The 21,893-nt window shown below is 45.3% G+C and overlaps 1 protein-coding gene across 1 annotated transcript in view; it reads left to right on the plus strand.

Annotated features, from left to right (window-relative positions):
- PTPN13 (protein tyrosine phosphatase non-receptor type 13) overlaps positions 1-21,893 on the plus strand; it is a gene marked incomplete at both ends in the record, with an annotated part of 107,545 nt that overhangs the window by 48,551 nt on the left and 37,101 nt on the right. The window contains 10 exons of the mRNA XM_084266598.1: positions 5,418-5,513; positions 6,801-6,900; positions 13,205-13,424; positions 14,906-14,980; positions 15,091-15,265; positions 16,376-16,529; positions 16,687-16,825; positions 17,709-17,861; positions 19,350-19,532; positions 21,104-21,266. Of these exons, the coding sequence (XP_084122724.1) occupies positions 5,418-5,513; positions 6,801-6,900; positions 13,205-13,424; positions 14,906-14,980; positions 15,091-15,265; positions 16,376-16,529; positions 16,687-16,825; positions 17,709-17,861; positions 19,350-19,532; positions 21,104-21,266 (1,458 nt within the window). The remainder of the gene's footprint in view (positions 1-5,417; positions 5,514-6,800; positions 6,901-13,204; positions 13,425-14,905; positions 14,981-15,090; positions 15,266-16,375; positions 16,530-16,686; positions 16,826-17,708; positions 17,862-19,349; positions 19,533-21,103; positions 21,267-21,893) is intronic.

Consider the following 21,893-nt stretch of genomic DNA (forward strand, 5'->3'; position numbering starts at 1 on the left):
TGTTCTTCCTGTTAAACCTATGCAGACTGGCATGAGATAATTCAGGTTTTCTTCATCAGAAAGAGCAAGAGGAAGGCTCTAACCTATTGCTTACAGTCTTGTGAAAGAAGCAAGTCCTAGCTTCTCCTGAAGGACAGTTAATGGGTTTTACCTGGCATTATGGTAACGCTCTTGCAAAATAGAAACACTCACTAAACAACTTCAAAAGAGCAAACAAGAGCTCTGTTCCTTCTTCTCTCTGCCATGTTCTCTGTCCTTGCCACTCTCTGTCCAGCCAGCGATGATTCTGTAAAGTGTATTTGGAACCCCATGTATCTAATTTGAGTCATGTTGGTAGGATAATGAAATTCCAAGTTAAATGTGGTTCTCTTCTGCTCAAGTTGGCTGACATGAGGCTTTCTGTAAACTGCTTGTCTGGGCTTGCACCTCTTGCCTTGCCCAAATAGTGGGTTTTGTTATTTTCTGCTGCGTTGGGTGCCTGGAAGGATGTGCTCTGCAGGGAGAAAGCACCTCCAGAGTGCTGAGCAGCACAGACACACATTGATTACATGTAATGGCTTCATTCAGCTCTGCTTTGTGGTGCTACCATGTGTTAACTTACAGTACTTGTACATGCTTTGTATCTTCGTTTTAGTTACAGGCTCTTTAAACAGGCGTTAACTCAGCTTTGTTTCTTGGGTTTCTAAGTTACCAAGTGTCTTGAGGTGTTCTTGTTAGAGGCTGCAACCTAAATGCTGACGTGTTCGGAAAGGTAACTGGTAAAATAATTGTCAGTGCAATGTGTATGAAGCTTCTAGAACTTATATTAATTCTGGAGTCACCAAAGTATTCAAAAAAATAACCCCAACTATCAACTAAACAACAATAAAACCCAAAAAACTGCACAACAAACTAAAGCCATTCAAAAATCCCAGGGAAAAATGTAAGTATAGGAAATAAGCTGTTTTCATCGTTAGCTTTTAATTGATGTCATCTTCCAGTTGCTTTCCAGCCAAGACAGGCCAGAAGTTTCTTCTCATTTTTGACACTGTTGTATGAAAAGCTTAATTTTAACTTGATCCCAGAATTGGGACTGTGGATGCCAGCTCTTAATTAAGTTTGGCTTGGACCAGATCCAAGTGTCTTCTCTGAAGTTAATCCTAATATATGTTAGAATTGAGGATAGGAGACAGCATAAATTATTTGGATAACTTTGCAAGCAGCATAGACACAGTAGTCTCAATAATTACAATTGAATTGAATGTTTGCCCCAGGAAAGATTCATGTTTGATTAAGAGGAGGTGCTATTTTAGGGGAGGGTACATAGACTTATCTGTAAACCAACAGAGACCTGGAAGGTGGTTGCTGAAGAGAAGATGCCCCAGCAACAAACAGTTCCACATCTGTATGTGTTTTCCTTAAACTGAGCAAAGTGAAGGGAAAAAAAAAAGAGGTTTTAATCTGAGTTTCAGGTTGTAGTTTCTTAATTGCCTTTAAATCTTTGTCCTTAGGCTGAACAAGCTGATGGTTCTTGCTGCACCCCAATGTGGAAAGGTGGTAAAATGCCTCCAGAAGATGAGGGTACCTTGGCTTGTGTTGCTGGGCTGAGTTGTAAGGTCTTGCTTAGGTGGTCCCATCTCTGTCTCTGCTTGTGAATACGGGGGGAATTGATTCAAACCTGGCTGGGGCTCGTGTTGGAGGTCTGTGAAAGCACTGAGATAAGCAGGGATCAGGAGTCTTGCTTTATGCTCCTTGGCTCGTGAGCTTTACCCCTTGGCCTACAGCAGGGCGTCAGCCCCGGCGAGCGGGATGAGTCAAGAGAAGTCAAACACGCCGTGGAGTCAGATGTCGTGCCACCACGTACCAACCCTGGCTTGGTGTTTTAACGGCCTCTTTCTGGCTTATGGCTTTGTATTTCTTTTTGCAAACCTTCACATCTTGTAAAACCAGGATGGAGCCACCGTTTGTGTGCAAATCAGGAAGCACAAACTGCTGACGAGGTGGAAAACAAACTAAATCAAATCTCAAGTTCTATTTTACTGTTCCCTTCCCATTCTCTCTCTTCACAGTCAGTTCACCAGCCTTGAAAAACCTATAGCTAACAATACTACTGGGAAAGAAGGGATCTGGTTCCAGTTAAATTTTTTCTTCCTGTAGTTTCCAGTATCCCATTTGGATTGATGCCTCAGAGGGCTGGGAGTGTTTTAAAAATACGTCTCCAAAAGCTACCCACTGAATTTGTGGTTTGTTTGGGATTTTTTTTCCTCTTGTTGGGCAAGTAATTGCTGGATTGGTGGTGTGCTGCTTTGTTGTAAAACCCAGAACGCTGAGAGTTGCCCTTGTGAAAGACAAAAGCAACCCCACCCCCTGACACCCCTCCCAGGGAATTCTCTTTGTCTTGCTGTAGGTTGGCTTGCAAACGTGCAAGCAGTATAGCTTGCTTCTGAGAGCAACAGGGAACATTGTAGGATTGAGGGAGGTGACTGTGCCCCTGTACCCGGCACTGGTGAGGCCGCACCTCAAGTGCTGGGTCCAGTTCTGGGCTCCTCACCATAAGAAGGACATGGAGGTCCTGGAGTGTGTCCAGAGAAGGGCAACCAGGCTGGGGAGGGGGCTGGAGGGCAAATCCTCTGAGGAGCAGCTGAGGGAGCTGGGGGTGTTGAGCCTGGAGAAGAGGAGGCTGAGGGGAGACCTTCTCCCCACCTCCACTGCCCTGCCAGGAGGGTGCAGAGAGGTGGGCGATGGTCTCTTCAGCCAGGGGACAGGAGGTGGGATGAGGGGGAATGGCCTCAAGCTGTGCCAGGGCAGGGTCAGCTCAGATGGGAGGGAAAAGCTCTTCCCTGGCAGAGTTGTGGGGCTGTGGCACAGGCTGCCCAGGGAGGGGGCTGAGTCCCCACCCCTGGGTGTGTTTAGCAGACAAGGAGATAAGATACTGAGAGATCTGGGACAGCACAGAACAGGGGGGGTTGGACTTGATGTTCATAAAGGTCTTTTCCAACCTTGTGATTCTGTGTTTATTTGGGATTTTAGCCTGCTTTGGCAGGGAGTTTGGACACCATGATCTCTTGAGGTCCCTTCCAACCCCTACGATTCTGGGAGTTTGTGATTTATGCTGCTGTGTGTGACTGGGATGGGCTAGTGGGAGCAGTTGGTTTCTGGGTTTGATGGGAGGCTTTGCTTCATTATCCCAGTTTTCTTAGAGGGTCTCAGTTTTGGACAGACAGCAGGGAACTGCACAACCCAAGGGACCTGGCAGAAATGGGAGAAATGCTGGCTTTGAAGAAGGGTAGGGAAGCAGATATTCCCAAATCTAATATGAACTAGTCTTTGATCTTGGTCTGCTGCATTATCTTCTCTCTTTTCATGCCCATCTGAATCAGTAGTGCTATTGACTGCATAGAATGCCAGAATGCTTTGGGTTGGAAGGGACCTCAAAGATCATCTAGTTCCAACCTCCTGTCATGGGCAGGGACAATTTTACTACACCAGGTTTCCCAAAGCCGCATCCAACCTGGCCTTAAATGCCTCCAGGGATCTGGGGACTTCCCCTCTGGGCACCCTGTGCCAGTGTTCCCCAACTTCACGAGGAGGAATTTCTTCCTAACGTGTAACCTAACCCTGCCCTTGTTCAGCTTGAAGCCATCACCCCACGTCCTGTCCCTGCACTCCCTGGTGACCATCCCTCTCCCATGTTCCTGTTGGACCCCTTTAAGTATTGTTAATTAGGTCTTCTTGGAGCCATCTTTTCTCCAGGCTGAACAAGCCCAATGCTTACAGCCTGGCATCGTGGGAATCACAGAATGACAGGTTGGAAAAGACCTTTGAGATCGAGTCCAACCATTCCTGTCCTCTACTAAACCATATCCCCGAGCACCTCATCTACCTGCCTTTTAAATACACCTAGGGGTGGTGACTCAGCCCCCTCCCTGGGCAGCCTGTTCCACAGCCCCACAACTCTTTCAGGGAAGAACTTTTCCTTCCCATCTGAGCTGACCCTGCCCTGGGGCAGCTTGAGGCCATTCCACCTCGGGGAAAGGTGCTCCAGCCTCCTGATCATCTTTGTCATCTCTCTGGACTTGCTTCAACAATTCTACATCTTTCCTTTACTGGGGGCCCCAGACCTGGACACAGCACTGCAGGTGAGGTCTCTCCAGAGCAGAGCAGAGGGGCAGAATCTCCCCTCTCAATCTGCTGGCCACATTTCTGGTGATGCAGCCCAGGACATGGTTGGCCTTCTGGGCTGCTAGCTTATACTGCCAGCTCATGTTGAGCTTCTCATCAATCAGTCCCCTAAGTCCTGGGCTGCTCTCAGTATCAGCTCTGATTTGTCCTCTGGCCTAACACAGGCTATGCCGAAGGTTTATTGTTCTTCCAGAATTTTTCACCAGGTGTTTTGTTTTCTGGATGTGGGAAGTTGGAACCTCCAACTGCATTTTACAGTGTCCAGACTCATCTGCTCATGTTTTCCCCATTCTGTGGGCTCACATTCTGTACTCTCTGCAGTGATTTGGGCTGTAACCACAGTCATGTGTGTCTTCTCTGTATCACCACTTCTGTTTGCAGAAATATTTGCTGGACCAGAGACAAGTCTTCAGCAAGCAAAGACTTGAAAAGCTTCCTCTCTCTCAGTGCTGCATTGCCAACCTCAGAGTGTGGGGACTTTGTTTTGTTTTCTCCTTTAATGTGCAGTATCCCAGACTTGTAGGGGTTGGAAGGGACCTCCAGGACCCGTCGTATCCAACCCCCTGCCACAGCCGGGTCCCTAAGACACGTTGCACAGGTCGGCATCCAGATGGGTTTAAATGTGCTTAGGGAAGGTTTGGGAGACTTGCAAATGGCAGGTACATCCCCCTTCTGTGGAGTCCCTTGCTCCAGCCTGGTATTTAAAGAATCCCCTGAGAGTTGGAACTGCAGCTGCTGCTTTCATGGTTCATTGCCTGCATCTGGTTGTTCTGGTTAATTAAATATCCTATAGGGGCTTATTAAGTGGTGGTTAATCATATTGTCTGGATGTCAAAGATGAGCTGAATGAATTGTAATTTTCCAGTTCCTGCTTTGTCTCTGGGATATTTTTTCTTTCTCAGTGTGAAGGAACCCAGGGACTGAGTTCACACCAAAGGTTTGCATTGGTTTCCTTTGCAGGAGGGATTGTGTTTTGGTCTGCCTTTTGTTGTTCCTTTAAATATCCATTTCAACTTGGGATGGTGAGAGAGAAGTTCAGAGGAGGTGGCTCTCTTAGGATGGCCATGAGGCCAGGCAGACCTCAGAGACAGTATGGAACTGCATGGTGGTTGAGGGTGTGCTTTTGGTCTCTGTAGACACAGGCAGGTGTTTACAAACCTTTTGAAAAGATTTCAGGAAATTTCAAATGTTGATTGGTGTTTGATTTTTGCATTAGAACTGTTGCTCTCTTCTGATACCCTGATTTAAACTTGCAGAGCCTTTGAGAAGGTACAAATCTTACCACAGCGACGTTTATAGCACTTCCAGTGAAAGTCCATCTGTTATTTCTTCGGAACCAGATTTCAGGCAAGGTAAGACCTCTGCTTTATAAAACAAACACCATGAAAAAACCCAACCTCCTCTCCAGTAAAACTCTGAAACAGCACATCCCCCCAGAAAAAAACAAACCAAGGTCAGGCATATGCACACACAGAATCCTTAGGTTGGAAAAGGCCTTTCGGATCATTGAGTCAAACCATACCTGTCCTCTACTAACCCATATCCCTGAGCACCTCATCTCCCATCTGTTAAACACACCCAGGGGTGGGGGACTCAGCCCCCTCCCTGGGCAGCCTGTGCCACAGCCCCACAACTCTGCCAGGGAAGAACTTTTCCCTCCCAGCTGAGCTGACCCTGCCCTGGGGCAGCTTGAGGCCATTCCCCCTCGTCCCATCTCCTGTCCCCTGGCTGAAGAGACCATCGCCCACCTCTCTGCACCCTCCTGGCAGGGCAGTGGAGGTGGGGAGAAGGTCTCCCCTCAGTCTCCTCTTCTCCAGGCTGAGCACCCCCAGCTCCCTCAGCCTCTCCTCAGAGGATTTGCCCTCCAGCCCTTTTCCCAGCCTGGTTGCCCTTCTCTGGACACGCTCCAGGACCTCCATGTCCTTCTTGGAATGAGGGGCCCAGAACTGGACCCAGCACTCGAGGTGTGGCCTCACTAGTGCCAAGTCCAGGGGCCCAATCCCCCCCCAGACCTGCTGGCCACACTGGCTCTGACACAAGCCAGGATGCCCTTGGCCTTTCTTGGCCATCTGGGCACACTGCTGGCTCATTTGCAGTCTGCAGTCACCCAACACCCCCAGGTCCTTCTCTGCCTGACAGCTCTACAGCCACTCCTCCCCCCAGCCCAAATTAAACACAAGAGCTCACAATATCCTTACACATACACAGAGTTCTCTTACCTGTGTTGTGAACTGGATACTTAATTCTTTTACCTAGATGCTCTCTTCTGGAGTTGTTCTGTATGATTTCTTTGCTGTTTATGTGTCCCAACTCATGGCTGACAACGAAATGTGTTAACCTTGGAAATGAGTCTACACAACTGTGGGGGTTTTGTTTTATTGAGGTTTCTTACAGCCTTTCTTAGTATCAATCTGCAAAGGAATGGTGTGATGGAGCTGTCTTCATTGGGGGAAACTGTAAGATCACTTTGAAAACTGAAATCAGCTTCACGTGGTAGTTTGTCTCCAAATGTAATGATGTCATGTAGAACACATGAATCTGATTCCTCCTCATTAATCTCATATGACTGATTTTTAGACAGGATTACTCTGTGTGCTTTGTTACACTGTCCAGTGTTAATTTGTCTTTTGGTTTGCTAGTGAGAAGAAATGAAGGTTTCAAGAGAGACGAGACCAGTGGTGCTTTGCCAAGCGCTGATGATATCTCCACATCAAGTCAAGCTAATTCTCAGAGGGCAAGGTAAACCTTGCAGTGCTTTGTCTTTATTGAAGAAAGTATTCTAAATCTACCATGGAATTTTTCACTCTCATCCCAACTTCTGTTTATGAAATAATATGTTGTACTCAAAAAAAATAGCATTTCACTGTAACTGTGTGTGGTGGTGCACTGTGCTGGAGAGGGAAGTACACCAGTTAGGAGTCCAAATTCCGTTTGTCTGTGTTTAGTGGAGACTGGGTTGTGCTCTATCATCTATCAGAAGGTCTTGGGCTATGCTCAGCCTGGAAATATTTAATAATTTAGATTATAATTTTCTATAATACATGTTTGGGAGGTACTGATACTAATAAAGATTAATTTTCAGGTATTTTATTTAATAGAATAAAATAAATTTCATTTCTTTCTTTCTCCGAAACAAGCCAAAACCTGTATGTTTAGTTGGTTATTCTGGCAAACTTTTACTTTATGTTGTTCTGTTTGAATATTTTTTAATACATCAGCACTCCAAACATCATCTTTGACTACATGGTGTGCCTTAAGTGGATCTGAGAATGTGCTATACCTGACTGCAGAAGGACAGGACAGCTGTTAGGTGGCACTCTTGTGGCTGTCGGCAGCTGGAGCAGCAACATTGGGTTTCTTACTACTCCCTCTTTGCATGAAAAATGCCATGTCATTTAGAAATGTGTGTGTTGGCATTTCCTGTGGGGAAGAACTATTGAGGCATTGCTTGGCAGGGTCAGCACTGCTTTGTTGGCAGGAATGTGGTATCTGTGTAACAACAGTGTGTGTTACACTGCAGGGTCCAAACGCTCCTAGAAATCCAGCCTGTCTCGACTTTGGAGGATTCTGGCTGGTATAGGAGCTTTTAGGGCAGAGTTTCAAGGACTGAAGTTAGAACTTTAAGTTCCACCCAACCCCACTGAGGCTGTAAATACCTGCTTTGCATTTTACTTGTCTCTAGGACTGCACTAAAAAGGTGTAGTAGGCTGTTACTACTGTGTGTACAGAATGAGCATAAGGCTTGTTTTACTTACTTGCCATTGTTTGTTTTCCTTTGGTGAACAGTGCTAAGTCACCCCTCATTCATCTTTGACTTGAACCCAGGAAAGTTGCCAATTCAACAGTCTAGCTGTGCTCCAGAATAGAACAGCAGTGATTTGTGGATGCTGATAGAGAACTTCTGTTTCTATTTACAAAATATTTCAGAAAGGGAAAGTAGTATGTGGTATGTAAATGAGTCACACTGTTGGAAATTAATTGGGCCTGTTATGCAAGTGAAGGTGCCATGGCAAAGCAGAAAATACTTTCTCATGACTTGTTTTACATTGGTTTATGTTGCTGCTTTAAGGCTGGTACCTCGGATGGATGTGATTTGTAAATGGGTGAAATCCTGAAGGGGAAATGGCCTTTTGTAAGTGCAGTGAGGATTTAACTGTTTTGCTTAGCAAAGGGGTGAGTTTAACAAGCATGTAGCTGTCACAGAATCACAGGGGTTGGAAGAGACCTCCAGAGATTGAGTCCAACCCCCTGCCAAAGCAGGGTCCCTAGGACAGGTCACACAGGTCGGCGTCCAGATGGGGCTGGAATCTCTCCAGAGAAGGAGACTCCACACCCCCTGGGCAGCCTGTCCCAGGGCTCCCTCTCTGGGAAGAAGTTCTTCTGCATATTGAACCTTGGCTCAAGGCTTAGTATTGCTTTTTAATTTCCTGTTTCTGCTTGGGCTCTTCTCTGTACATTCACTAGAAGGCATCACTCTGTGCTTGCACAAATACATCACAGAGAAGCACCACAGGTGGTTCCTTACCAGTTTACATGGTTGTTCCCCCCATTTCCATAAGATGAGGAAGTTTGGGACTTTTCTTTTTCATCTAGGTACCAGACTAGTAAGGGTATCCCAGATGGAAAAATAAGGCTGAACTCCTCAAAGCTAATTTTACTAGACCTATTAAGAAACAGGAAAGCAGCCACGAGCAGGATTTATTCCTAAAATAATACTTAGATAATATCTCTGTTAATTATGTGAGCTGAAGAGAAAACAGCGCATGCTCCCCCTCTCCTTCTCCAACAGCTGTTAAAGCTTTCCAGTGCTAACAAGTGTAAAAAGGAATCCATCAGACAATGGAGCTGGTGAAATAGGGAGATTTCTGAAAAAATAACTTAATGTTGTTATCCAGAATGTTGCATGTTGCTGTTTTAAAATGTCCTGTGTTGTAGAAGACTGTGGCTTGTGTAATTTCAGAAATACAAGCTCTCAAAGTAGAACTCTTAATGGTAACAAGTAGTTCCAAGGAGAAATCCTCAGAGTTTCCATTTTTCAGTTGGCCCTTTGATTTCAGGGTTCGGGGAAGTAACTTCATCTGTTGCTTGAATTCCGTCAGCACTTGGGAGCGTGTTTCAGTGTTTGTCTCTGTGTTCAGAGATACCATCTGTACTTCAGCACATGTTGAATTTACTGCTTCTGGGGCAGGTCCTTAGGGGCAGCCTGATTAATTACCCACAGAATTATCCTTGTAAAACTGAGTTGTAAATCAAATAGGGGGGTTTGGATTTGAGGGAGTCTGAAGCCAATCTTAAAAAAACCCCAAAACAGAAGCGTGAGGCTGCTCAGAGTTGTGAGCCAGCATGACCTGTGCTGCTTTGGGCTGTCTGTTCTCAAACTGGCAGAACCACAGGTTTTTCAGTAGAACAGAGGATGCTCAGCCCCTTCTCATGCTCTCTGACTGTTGTTACCCTGTAAGCTTCCTGGAATGCTTTCCTCATGGCAACAGATACTTGTGTCTGTGTTTCCTCTTTGCTATTTGTATTCCGTATTTCTATGTGTCTATTCCTTTTTTTTTTTTCTTCCTTTACTGTTTCTTCCTTTTTCTCTCTAGGAGCTGACCTGGATCTCTCTCTTCTTTTGCCTTATCCTTCCAGTAGATTTCATTTCCATATCCTCCCTACCTTACCAAATGACATCCATCTTGCTCAATCTATCCCTGATCTTTCCACTGCGCTAACCATTAGAGAATACCTACCTGCTTCCCTCCCTCCAGCCTCCTCCTCTGATCCAAAACCTGCTCATTTCTGGGTAAGTACACTTGGTGAGGAGTTAATTTGCTTCCCCCTTTTATAGGAGTCAGCCTTCCAGGTGACTGCTCACCTACCATCTTCAGGTTAATAAATAACTCTGGGATTCTGGCTGGCGGTCAGGCATCAGTGAAAATACAGAGCAGCAGCCAAGGACTTGTCTGATGAAGCAACAAGGGAACACACTTCTATGATGTTATCTGTTAGGAATGTAATTCTGAATTATATATTTCATTTTTTCTCCTTGGAATAATGACACTTGTGTGTTCTGAGCTTCACTGACGGTGGGGTCTCCTGTCCTGCAGAATGAGAGATGCATTCCTGGTCTAGGCACCTAAGGAGTGAATCGCCCTGATAGCCTTCATAGAAAAGTGGCAGTCTGACCATGCCAAAGCTGGTTTTACTTACCCAAGACCCTGAAACATGCTGATTTCTGGTCCCTGAGAGTTTGTATACACCAAGTTAGGAAATCTTTGAATTCATTAGATTTTTCAGCTTCCTTCCCAAACACCCCACGCCCACCCCAATTTCAGAGAAACTAATACATGTCAAGAAAGAGGATAAACCAACATCTGATGATAATACTTTCTTACCAGCTTATGATTGCTTCTATTGCACAGATCTCTGTGTTAATAAAGAGGCAATTTTTTTCCTGCAGCAGGGGTTTTGACATTAGCCAAGTGTTTTTCAGATATAGCCAGTTGCAACACGTCTGTCTCCTTCATATCATCTGGGATAATTCATAGATACTTATGTTCAGAAAGGGTTTGTTTTTGTTTTATTTCAGAGCCCATCCTTAAACCTTGACCTGAAGGGCACTTGTGGGTGTATTTAACTTCGTTCATTGTGAATATTCCCACATAGGCTGATCTTGATAAGCTTCCTCTTGCTGAAAAGCCAACCGTGTGCACAAGTCCTTGCAGGTCTGAGGCCTCTTCTCATCTCTTGGCCCTTTATTAAGTGTGTTGCAGAAAGAAACAGAGGCAGGAGAAGGGAAGTGACGCACTGTGAAAGGATAATGGCTTTATGTTTTTCTGCACCTACTCCCTGCCTTCCCTGAAACTCCATCTGAGGAACCTGAGTGTTGTTTTGCTCAGTCTGTGGCACATTAGTAGCACTGAATTGTTTGAACTCATCTCTTCTTATTTTAACGCTGGCTTATATGCTAACCAATGAAAAATTAGTATAAAAATAAATATAATGCAGTGCACCAATCACATTATTGGCATTTGTTAGAAACTTTGCTGTAAGAAGATAAAATTGCAGCCTATCAATCCCTAAAGGGGTCCTGCAGGAATGTGGGAGAGGGGCTGGTCACCAGGGAGTGCAGGGTCAGGACACGGGGCGATGGCTTCAAGCTGAACGAGGGCAGGGTTAGGTTAGATGTGGGGAAGGAATTCTTTACTCTGAGGGTGGGGAGGCCCTGGCACAGGGTGCCCAGAGAGGCTGTGGGAGCCCCTGGAGCCCTGGCAGGGCTCAAGGCCAGGTTGGATGGGGCGTGGGACACCCTGGGCTGGTGGGGTGTGTCCCTGCCCATGGGACTAGTTGGGCTTTGAGATCCCTTCCCACCCAAACCAGGCTGTCGCTCTATGATAAAATTGAAATCATGTCCACGAGTTAGCACAGACAACTGTGCTGTCTGGACAGCTGCATTTTCTCTTCGTTCATCAACTGATTTGTCCTTCCCCAAGCATATACTTAGGTTCTTTTAAAAAGTACCTTTATAAATTCTCAGCCTTGAAAACTCTGTAGATGTCCTTTCACTGTGAAAGGCTGTGTCTCGGTGTCTCTGTGGGACTTGCTCTGCATTTACCTCTATTCCTAAACCACAGTGCAGTGATGCACAGGCTTCAGAACACATTCTGTGCACTTCAATGTTCTTCATTGGTCTAGCATACAGAATCAAAGGGGTTGGAAGGAACCTCAAGAGATCCATCGAGTCCAGCCCCCTGCCTAAGCAGGTACTATCTGAACTAACAGCTTAGACTTCCTAAAAGTGGGGTTTGGGGGATGAAATTCATGTTAGCTTCCCCTGCCCATGTTTGTTTTTAATTTGCCTCTGATAGTCATGTTGACAGAGGAAGAACATCAGTTTCTCTCATTTCAGGATTTCTAAAGAAGCCTTGATTGGTTTGTGTTCAGTTTGGGGTTTAAAGGTGTTTTCTGTAAGCGTGGGACAGGCGGAGAGAAGTGGAAGTTGGGTTTACTTCTCTTGCATTTCTCCTTTCTTCACATTTCATAACCTCCTGATTTTTGAATAGAAAAGGGCTTTTGTTCACCCAAAATGGATGTGGATTTTTTTTCCTTCCATGTAGAAAAAAATCTATAGGGCAGTTTGGATCCATACCTGCTGAAAAAAGAACTGGAGGGCAGGTTGCTGTGTTCTTCAGAAATACTGATGGGGAAAGCTTGTGTGTGTGTGTTTTTCTCCTTTTGATTACTAATTTAGACTAATTTAGATCTATTTTTTGTGATGACTGTGTGCCAACCAAGCCATTCTTGGGAATTTAAAAGAAAATTCACAGATTCACAGAATGGTAGGGGTTAGAAGGGACCTCCGGAGCCCATCGAATCCAACCCCCCTGCCAAAGCAGGGTCCCTAGGACAGGTTGCACAGTGAAAAGGGATTTTTTTTTTCCCAGCAAAATAAGATGATAAAAACATTTAGAAAATGATATTTAGAATAATTTAGTATGTTGATACATATAAAATATTTATATAAATATCTCATGCTGTACTACTGCTTGGGAAAAATTAGTGAATAAATAACTGCTGCAGAGAGAGCTCATAAATAATTGCCACAGAAAAAGTGATTGGAGCAGTATATACAGAAGGTACATTATTATTTTAGGGGGGGTTTGCCAACACACTTTTGATCCTGCCTTTTTCACAGTTCCTGCTTGAATAGAGAAATTAAGATATTTTCAAAGCATTAATATTCTTCCTCCTGTGTGTTCATTGGGTTTGTACTGATTCCCTGGGTTTGTAGCATCAAGGATTTTTTTAGACCACAGCTGAGCCTTTTCTTGATATGAATAAATGTCAGGTAGCTGTAGAAACTGGGCATGTTTGCTCCTTTTCTATATTGCTGGATCCCTGATAACCTCCTAGCTGCTGAATAAAGAAGGTGTTGAGTGTAGGATTTGATAACTGGTTTTTGCATTCTGGGTTTCCACCTAGGTGAGTGTTGAAATCAGCAGAATGTCTTGCTTATACCCACTAATATCTTTCATCCCCTCTGACCATACCATAGGCAGCATGAAGCATCCTTTGAAGGCAATCTGATAAGTCAAGAAGTGATGTTGAAGCGTCAGGAAGAAGAAATGATGCAACTGCAAGCTAGAGTGGCTCTCAGGCAGTCCCGACCTAACCTCTACCCAGGAGATGCAATTAAGTCCTCAATGCTTGACATCACCCGAGATCCACTGAGAGAAATAGCTCTGGAAACAGCCATGACACAAAGAAAACTGAGGGTAATGCCCTGATTGCAGGTGAACTCTTATTTACATTGAAACAGAGCAGTGTGTTGCCTGAAACTCTTAATACATAGATTCATAAACTGAGCCCTGTAATAAACACTTATAAACAGATCCAATACTGGGTGTTTGGAATTGTCCTGGTAGGAAAGACCTAATCTCACATGGTAAATGTCTGAGGTTTTGTGGCATTAGTGGCTAGGTAGCCTAAAATGATACCAAGAGATGCTAAAACAGACAGCAAGCCTTGACTAGAGACTGCCTCAATTAAACAGTATAATGTCCTGCCAAAGGAAAGGTATAGTCTTCTCCTGCCTTCTGTGGTGTTTTCAACCACTTTGATTTGCATTTATTTCTTTAGCTGAATGTGGAGTTGTCCCACTGTCATCAAAGGCCATTAAATTAACAACATGGGAAGGTAAAAGGAAGGCTGAGAGGGTTCATTTGGTTCGTGGGTTCACCCTGAATCACCATGCAGACTCCCCTTTCCTTTCCCAGCTGTCTTGGTATGTGGATGAAACATAAGATTAGAGAGAGGCAAACAGAGGTATAGGTAAATCAAGTGGCTGATGTTTAGAAGAGGCAATGGCTTGATGCCCTCTGCTGCTGCTGTCAGTGAATTGGATTTATTTGTTACTATGTTTTTAGGGATGGGAAAACTGAAACAAGACTCAGATGAATTTGCTGTCCAAATCCAGGGTCATAGCTTCTATATCTGTCTCCAGTTCATAGCACTCTGGCCAGTGAGTTCATGTAGACTTAAACTAACCCAGTTGGCCCTTAAGAGGTTTACATGCAGCTCTTTTACATATAGTACACAGCAGGTAATAGGCAGCAGCCAGTGAAGGTTTTCTCTCAAAAGGTAAATCTTGGGCCACTTTTTTAATGTGGTATTGAAGTGGGTATTGTGCAGTTGAACAGTTTGGACAGGAAACCTCCTGTAATTTCCCGGTGGGTTAGTAGAACATTTGTTTGCCTACAGGCAGACAGAAATTGGCCAGGATCTCTAATTGAACCCAGCAGATGTAATTAGGCTGAAACATTTCAGTCTTCAGGAGATGTGACTTAGTGTCACAGACAGATTTGTCAAGGCAGAATTGCCACCAGTGTGGAAAAGCTTAGTAATGTCAGGCAGTTGCCTACTGAGATAAGCCTAGGAGGTCCCAAAATAAAGAGTGTGGAGCCCACACTCTGTATTTTAAGGGAAGACAAATGATAATAGAGGGTTGGCTTTTTGCCCAGCAAAGGAAGGAAAGTGTGCAGAGTAATCATGTCACAAACATTATTTGGCTGTAGCTTGCCAGTGGTATGTGGCACACATGCTGGTGAAATCAGGTTCTTTAGACTTCATGGCTTGTGGGAGGAATTCAGTATGATTTTCTAGTTTGTCCTTTGGTTCCTCTGGCATTTTCAGGCCAGGGACTGACTGTGCCTTGTTCTGTTGTTCCACTGTCCATTTCTACTCTTGTGATTTGCAGAATTTCTTTGGCCCTGAGTTTGTGAAAATGACGATTGAGCCATTCATCTCCTTGGATCTACCAAAGTCTATCTTGGTAAGAAAGGGGCTGTTCAGCAATCGGTGGGCAGGGGAACTACATTAAACCAAGAGAATCACTTGTATCATGAGTATGAATATTGGGATGTCTTACCTCACAAAATGCAGACTAAGAAAGGGAAGAATGATGACACCAGGCGAAAAGTGAATGTGATGCTTCTAAGTGGGCAGAAGCTGGAGCTGACCTGTGATACCAAAACAGTATGCAAAGATGTCTTTGATATGGTTGTTGCCCATATTGGCTTGGTGGAGCACCACTTGTTTGGACTGGCTACTTTAAGAGGTAAGAATAATGATTTGATGTAGTTGACAGGTACAGAATAAGAAGAATTAGCTACTTGGTGCTGAGAAAAGATAATCAGAGAATGCCTGGCCTCTCCTAAGCATTTACTTTGAGTTGCATTCTCCTGTGTGGAGGCAAAATACATTCCCCAGTGAAGAACAATTTAGCACAATGAAATTCTGTTTGCCTGAGCAAGGGTAGCTCATCCTGGGCAGCCTTTTCACTCTGGTTGCTGAGTTTTCTTCTGTGCCATTTGTTGCCTTCACTCACTAATACCCCTTGGAGGACGTGTAAGGGCTTTGGGTCCTGTTACTGTGGCCTAGGAAATGTTGCAGCCTCTTGTGGAGGCAGACCCATTGGGATGTGTAGAAAGGCCCTTTGTACACAGGGAGTTGCTTTAAAAAAGTATTTGCTCTTGAGCTGTTACTTTTTCACTATTAGAACAGGCCAGAAGTTGAACTTGGGTTTTTCCTGCACTGGGTTCTGGCTCCTGAAGGGAGCAGAGAGACAGGAGGGGAATCAGCTTGTTCAAGGGCAGAGACTGGCAGGACAAGGGGGATGGAGTGAAGCTGAGGGAGGGAAGGGTTGGATGAGATATTGCGGGGAAGTTCTTTGCAAAGAGAGTGGTGAGGGGCTGGAAGGGGCTGCCCAGAGAGGTGGTGGATGCCCCATCCCTGGGGGTGTTGAAGGCCAGGTTGGATGGGGCCCTGGGCACCCTTGTGTAGCTCCAGGCCTGGAGGTTGGTGTCCCTGCCTGTGGCAGGGGGTTGGAGCTCTGTGCTCCTTGGGGTCCCTTCCAACCCAGACCAGTCTGGGATTCTATGAGAAGAAATTTCACATTTTAAAGAAACTCTCATTCCTGTTCTGTAGCTGTCACAGCAGGTGCCTCTTTTATTTTTATCTCACCCGTTTCTTTGGGATCACTATAAAACTATTTCTTCTGCCCTTACCCAGTATCCTCTTTAATACCTGTTCTGCTTCTGTAACTCATTGTTACTCAACAGAAAACTTTCCTGTTCAAAACTGAATTTCAGAATTGTAAACCCCTCCAGCTGGAGGAAGTACTTGGTTTTAATGTTTTCCCTCTGATTCTCTTTAACATTCATGGCAGACAATGAATTTTTCTTCGTTGATCCTGACATAAAGCTGAGTAAAGTGGCTCCAGAAGGGTGGAAAGAAGAAACAAAGAAAAAGAACAAACCCCCTGTCAACTTCACTCTCTTTTTTCGCATAAAGTTTTTTGTGGATGATGTCAGCCTTATACAGTAAGTTTATGATTGATTTTTTTTTTAAAACCCCTAAGCCCTAAATTTATGGACAGAAATAGGTATTCATCAAGTATTGGGCATTTTCTGTAATGGGAAGGGTACCAAAGATGGTGTGGGGCTTTGACTTGATTTTTGTTTTGTTTTCCTGTTCTAGGCATACTCTGACTTGTCACCAGTATTATCTGCAGCTGCGAAAGGACATCCTGGAAGACAGGATGCACTGTGATGATGAGACAGCCTTACTGTTAGCATCCCTGGCTCTCCAAGCTGAGTATGGAGATTACCAGGCAGAGGTACACCATCAGTTTCACATTTGAGAAACATTTTCTTACTGCCTAATTAAGGAGTGGACTGTGAGCTGGCACACACAGAACCCCAGAATCGTACGGGTGGGAAGGGACCTCCAGAGATCATCAAGTCCAACCCCCTGCCAAAGCAGGGTCCCTAGGACAGGTCACACAGGTCGGTGTCCAGGCAGGTCTTGAATATCTCCAGAGAAGGAGACTCCCTGGACCGCATGCTCAACTGTTGGCAGTTTTTGCTGTGGGAAAGTTTTCTTTAGGCTAATGCAGGGCCACTGCAGAATCTAGTTCAAGATCTGCATGTTGAACCCACTCCTTTCTGTGGAAGTAGAGTCAGGCTGGAATAGGAAGAAGCCGTGTGTGAAATAAAATTCTGGGTCAGGGTTGAGGTTTTGAATACTTCCCCTTAGACAGTAGCAATGTATAATTACATTTTAGCCTGGAGAAGAGGAGGCAGAGGGGAGACCTTCTCCCCACCTCCACTGCCCCGCCAGGAGGGTGCAGAGAGGTGGGCGATGGTCTCTTCAGCCAGGGGACAGGAGATGGGACGAGGGGGAATGGGCTCAAGCTGTGCCAGGGCAGGGTCAGCTCAGATGGGAGGGAAAAGTTCTTCCCTGGCAGAGTTGTGGGGCTGTGGCACAGGCTGCCCAGGGAGGGGGCTGAGTCCCCACCCCTGGATGTGTTTAACAGACAGGGAGATGAGGTGCTCAGGGATATGGTTTAGCACAGGACAGGAATGGTTGGACTTGATGGTCTTAAAGGTCTTTTCCAATCCTGGGATTCTGAGTAATTCTCTAAAATGAGTGTTTATGCTTCAGTCGTGCTCATAGTGTGGTGTATGGGGACACCATAACAAATATCTTTTGTCTTGTAGGTTCATGGCATGTCCTACTTCAGACTAGAACATTATGTCCCAGCTCGAGTGCTGGAGAAACTGGATCTGTCCTATGTCAAGGAAGAGTTGCCAAAACTGCATAGCACTTACGTGGGGGCATCTGAAAAAGAGACAGAGTTAGAATTTTTGAAGGTAAGTGAGCAGCACTTTGATTCCTTAAGCTGTGACTTAAGAAATTCCATGTGGGAATAGGGATGTGTGGCCTTCAAGCGAAAGCAGAGAGAAACACCTCGTGTTCTGCGTAACTCTGAAAGGAACCCAGCTGAAATGAACACTGAAGGAAGAAAGCTGAAGCGATCCTCTCAAAAGACACACCATTGCAAGTGAAAAGAAGTTGTACCAGATGAGGAAGGAAGTCCTTACAGGTTTTGGCCAACCAGTGGTCCTCCTGCTCTAGCTCAAACTAGTCAAAATGAGCTGTTGGCCCTTGTGTTTAGTCTGAAGGGAGTATGGCTGTTAGGCAGCACTCCCTGTGTTCCCTGCATTCCTTGTTCTTTCTGTTGAGGAGAAGACAAAAATAAAGCTAGGAAACATTTTGTTACAGTGAGTATTGTTCATGGTGCTTGGCATGAAGCAAGCCAGGAGTGTTGCCAAGGAGGCTTCATTGTGCAGGTGCTGTGTAAGATGATGAAAAGCTTTAATCACAGATGTATTTGGTTTATTCTAAAAGGACCTGTTACGAATTGTAATTAGGGGCTTTGCTGCTGTTGCTAATGAAATCAAGTCCTGCCTTGATGCAGTGGCTGCAAATGAGTTCAGTGGGTGATGGTTTGCTGCTGAGACATTGGATAACCCTGACACTGTAATTCCACGGCCACAACATACTTCTGGTCTCTTTGAGAAGCTGAAGAAGCATTGAGAAGAAACACTGAGCTGACTTTGCCCATTGTAAGGTTGGATGGGGCCCTGGGCAACCTTGTGTAGGTCCAGGCCTGGAGGTTGCTGGCCCTGCCTGCGGCAGGGGGGTTGGAACTCTGTGCTCCTTGGGGTCCCTTCCAACCCAGACCAGCCTATGATTCTATGATTGTAAGGCTGTTGTAACTTAACCACAGATAACAAGAGTAGGTGACTTGATCCCAGCTCCACCTAGTCTGACTGGAGGTGGGGAGAGCTGTTAGACTCCCCTGTTTGGTTAATTACATCAATCCCTTATGCCAGTAACAAAGAGGCAGTAGGGATCAATGGCTGGGAGTGCAGTGTGTGTGAAACTGGGTCTTTTGGCAGTTGGGATTCCATGATGTGATCACAGAGCTGCAATGTCAGGCTGATTCTGTGATTAAGAAATGTGTGGATAACACGTGCATGTGTCTAGTGACAGATTGTCACCAGTGATTGGTTTGTGTGAGTGTGATTTATGGGTGTTCTTGATTCACACTTTCCTTGTTGGATGTCAATAAATGCTAGGTTCAATTCCTGTAGTGTTTGGCAGGTTAAGAGGTACTACCAAGATGTTGAACCATCTAGAGCAGCTGATGGGTGTCTCTTGTAACATCTGTAAAGTATATAATTGGAATCACAAGGCAGAAATATATATATGGATTTTAGAAAGATAGATTTCTGAAAACTTGCAATAGCCCTAATTTCATATTCTTACCAATTTCATTGCATTCATCTGTACAGTTATGTCAGAGGCTCACAGAATATGGTGTTCATCTTCATCATGTGCTGCCTGAGAAGAGATCCCAGACAGGGATCCTTCTGGGAGTGTGCTCCAAAGGAGTTGTTATTTTTGAAGTTCACAACGGGGCCCGTACGCCGGTACTACGCTTCCCCTGGAGAGAGACCAAGAAAATATCCTTCAGTGTAAGTCAGCCTCCTTTCCTGTTACCTGTGTGTGCACACCTGGTTTTGTATCTCCAGACACTCACATGTTTGTGCTCTTTTTGGGAACTAACCTGCTGTTTTACAGCACAGTGGGACTGTGGTTTGCATGGCTGAGCTGTGTTCTATTATGGGATCACAGTGGGAGTTGTGTATTTGAAGATTGGGTTGGGGTTTTTGGGGGTTTTGTGGTTGTTGGGGTTTTGTTTTCCTTTTATTAACTCACAGAATCACAAGGTTGGAAAAGCCCTTAAAATCAAGTCCAACCATTCCTGTCCTGTGCTAAACCAGATCCCTGAGCACCTCATCTACACCTTTTTTAAACACAGCCAGGCATGGTGACTCAGCCCCCTCCCTGGGCAGCCTGTTCCAGGTGCTGACAACTCTTTCAGTGGAAAAACTTTTTCTGACATCTGAGCTGACCCTGCCCTGGCACAGCCCTGCTCCATTCTCCTATCTCCTGTCCCCTGGCTGAAGAGACCATCACCCACCCCTCCACAACCTCCCCCCAGGCAGTTGCAGGCAATGATAAGGTCTCCCCTCAGCCCCTTCCTCCTCAGGCCAAACACCCCCAGCTCCCTCAGCCACTCCCCATACGACTCAGCCTCCAGCCCCCTCACCAGCCTGGCTGCCCTTAGGTTATCCTGAGGTTCCAGCCTCAGAGGAGAGTTCAATACTGGTGTTTTGGAAAACCTGTATTGCTGTGAAACACAGCTTCACTGCCTTCCAAGGGTTCAGAGCTATTGTGAAGGTAATTCAAGGGCTGCTCTTAGCATGGGGAGAAGCTCTGCCCATTTTCTGCTTTGCCAGGCAATCTGCCCACGCTGCCGTACGGGACACTGTAGAGAGAACCCTGCATTAGAGGGCTGGCTGCTGCCAAGTGCCAGTGTATATACTCAGTAGAACTAGGAGATGCCCCTATGTTGCTTTTAAGTTGTTGTGTTTCCAAGAGTAGCCAAGTTAAATGATAGATGACAGGGGCTGACCTGTGATCAGCCAACCTTCGTGGGTGCACCATGCTCATGTGGTGGTCGTGTCAGTTTGTAGTGGGCAGCTGAGCATCAAGGGCTTACTTCTAACTCCTGATGGAAAGGCTACAGCCTGTGTCATCTGTGACACCTGGTTTAACTAGAACAGGGAAACTGAAGTTTAAAAATGGCTACAAAGATGAATTTAAGACTTGGGACATTAACTGATGGATTCTGTAGTTAGATGGGCATCTCTTCTTTCTCCCTCAGTGGCAGCACCCTTAGTGACTTCCTCAGAGGCCTTTGAAAACCCCACCCTACAAGATGTAGTAGTGCTGGTTATTATTAGTACCACCAGCAGTAACAGAAACTGATTAAATAATAATGAAGTCCCATCTCAGCTAGCCCAGAAGCAGTTTTAAAGTGCTACTTTGTAAAGCTGCAATTGCTTTCAGCCCATATTTTAAGGGAAATATGTTCTGTAGGTGCACTTTCTTTCAGGAAAGTGTGAATGCTGTAACTAAACTCTTTGTAGGCTAAAAGACATTGTTGTCTTCGTTTTTTTTTTCTTTCTCCATCATGTAGAAGAAGAAAATAACTTTGCAGAACACGTCAGATGGTATCAAGCATGCATTTCAGACCGACAGCAGTAAGACTTGCCAGTACCTTTTGCATCTCTGCTCTTCCCAGCACAAATTCCAACTACAGATGAGAACCAGGCAGAGCAACCAAGATACTCAGGATATTGGTAAGGGCTGTGACGCTGTGGTGGTTTCTAATAGGGATCTATATGTGTTTCAGTAAGGAGAGAAACTGAACTTGAGCTTCAGTCAGTTCTGCTGAGTGCTACATGTGGGTTTTTTAGATGGAAAATGTTAATTGGAAAATGCAATCCTTGGGAAAAATCCATCTGTACTAATTTCTTCACTAGCTGGAGCAGAGTTCTCTTGTCTGGCTGGCCTTCAGCACAGCCTGGAAGCTCTACTTTGGTCAGGCTGCCTGCTCATTCTTTGTTCCCTGGTTTTATCTGTCTACATTCCAGACTTCCACTGTGGTAGCTTGGATGGAGTTTGACCCCATTGCTGTGGAGATTGTGATTTCTAATTTGGGCAGAAAAAGGAGAGGGTGGGGAAGGGAGGGAGGGAAAGGCATGTGGCAACTCTGCAGCCTTTTTCAGGTCTGTTAGCCTCAACCAACTCTGTGCAGAGAAATAGGAGCAAGTGAGTTAAAGCTTTTCTGCTGACCTCTCTCTGTCTCAGTACTGACTTGTCCTGCATTGCAAAGAGAAGCAGTACATGAAAGGCTTCCTGGGCTAGGCAGCTACCTTGGTCACTCTTACAGATGGACTACGTGTTGAGTGCTGTGAGAGTTTGGG

This window comes from Gallinula chloropus (assembly GCF_964237585.1).
Source record: "Gallinula chloropus genome assembly, chromosome: 7".
Classification (NCBI taxonomy): Eukaryota; Metazoa; Chordata; class Aves; order Gruiformes; family Rallidae; genus Gallinula; species Gallinula chloropus.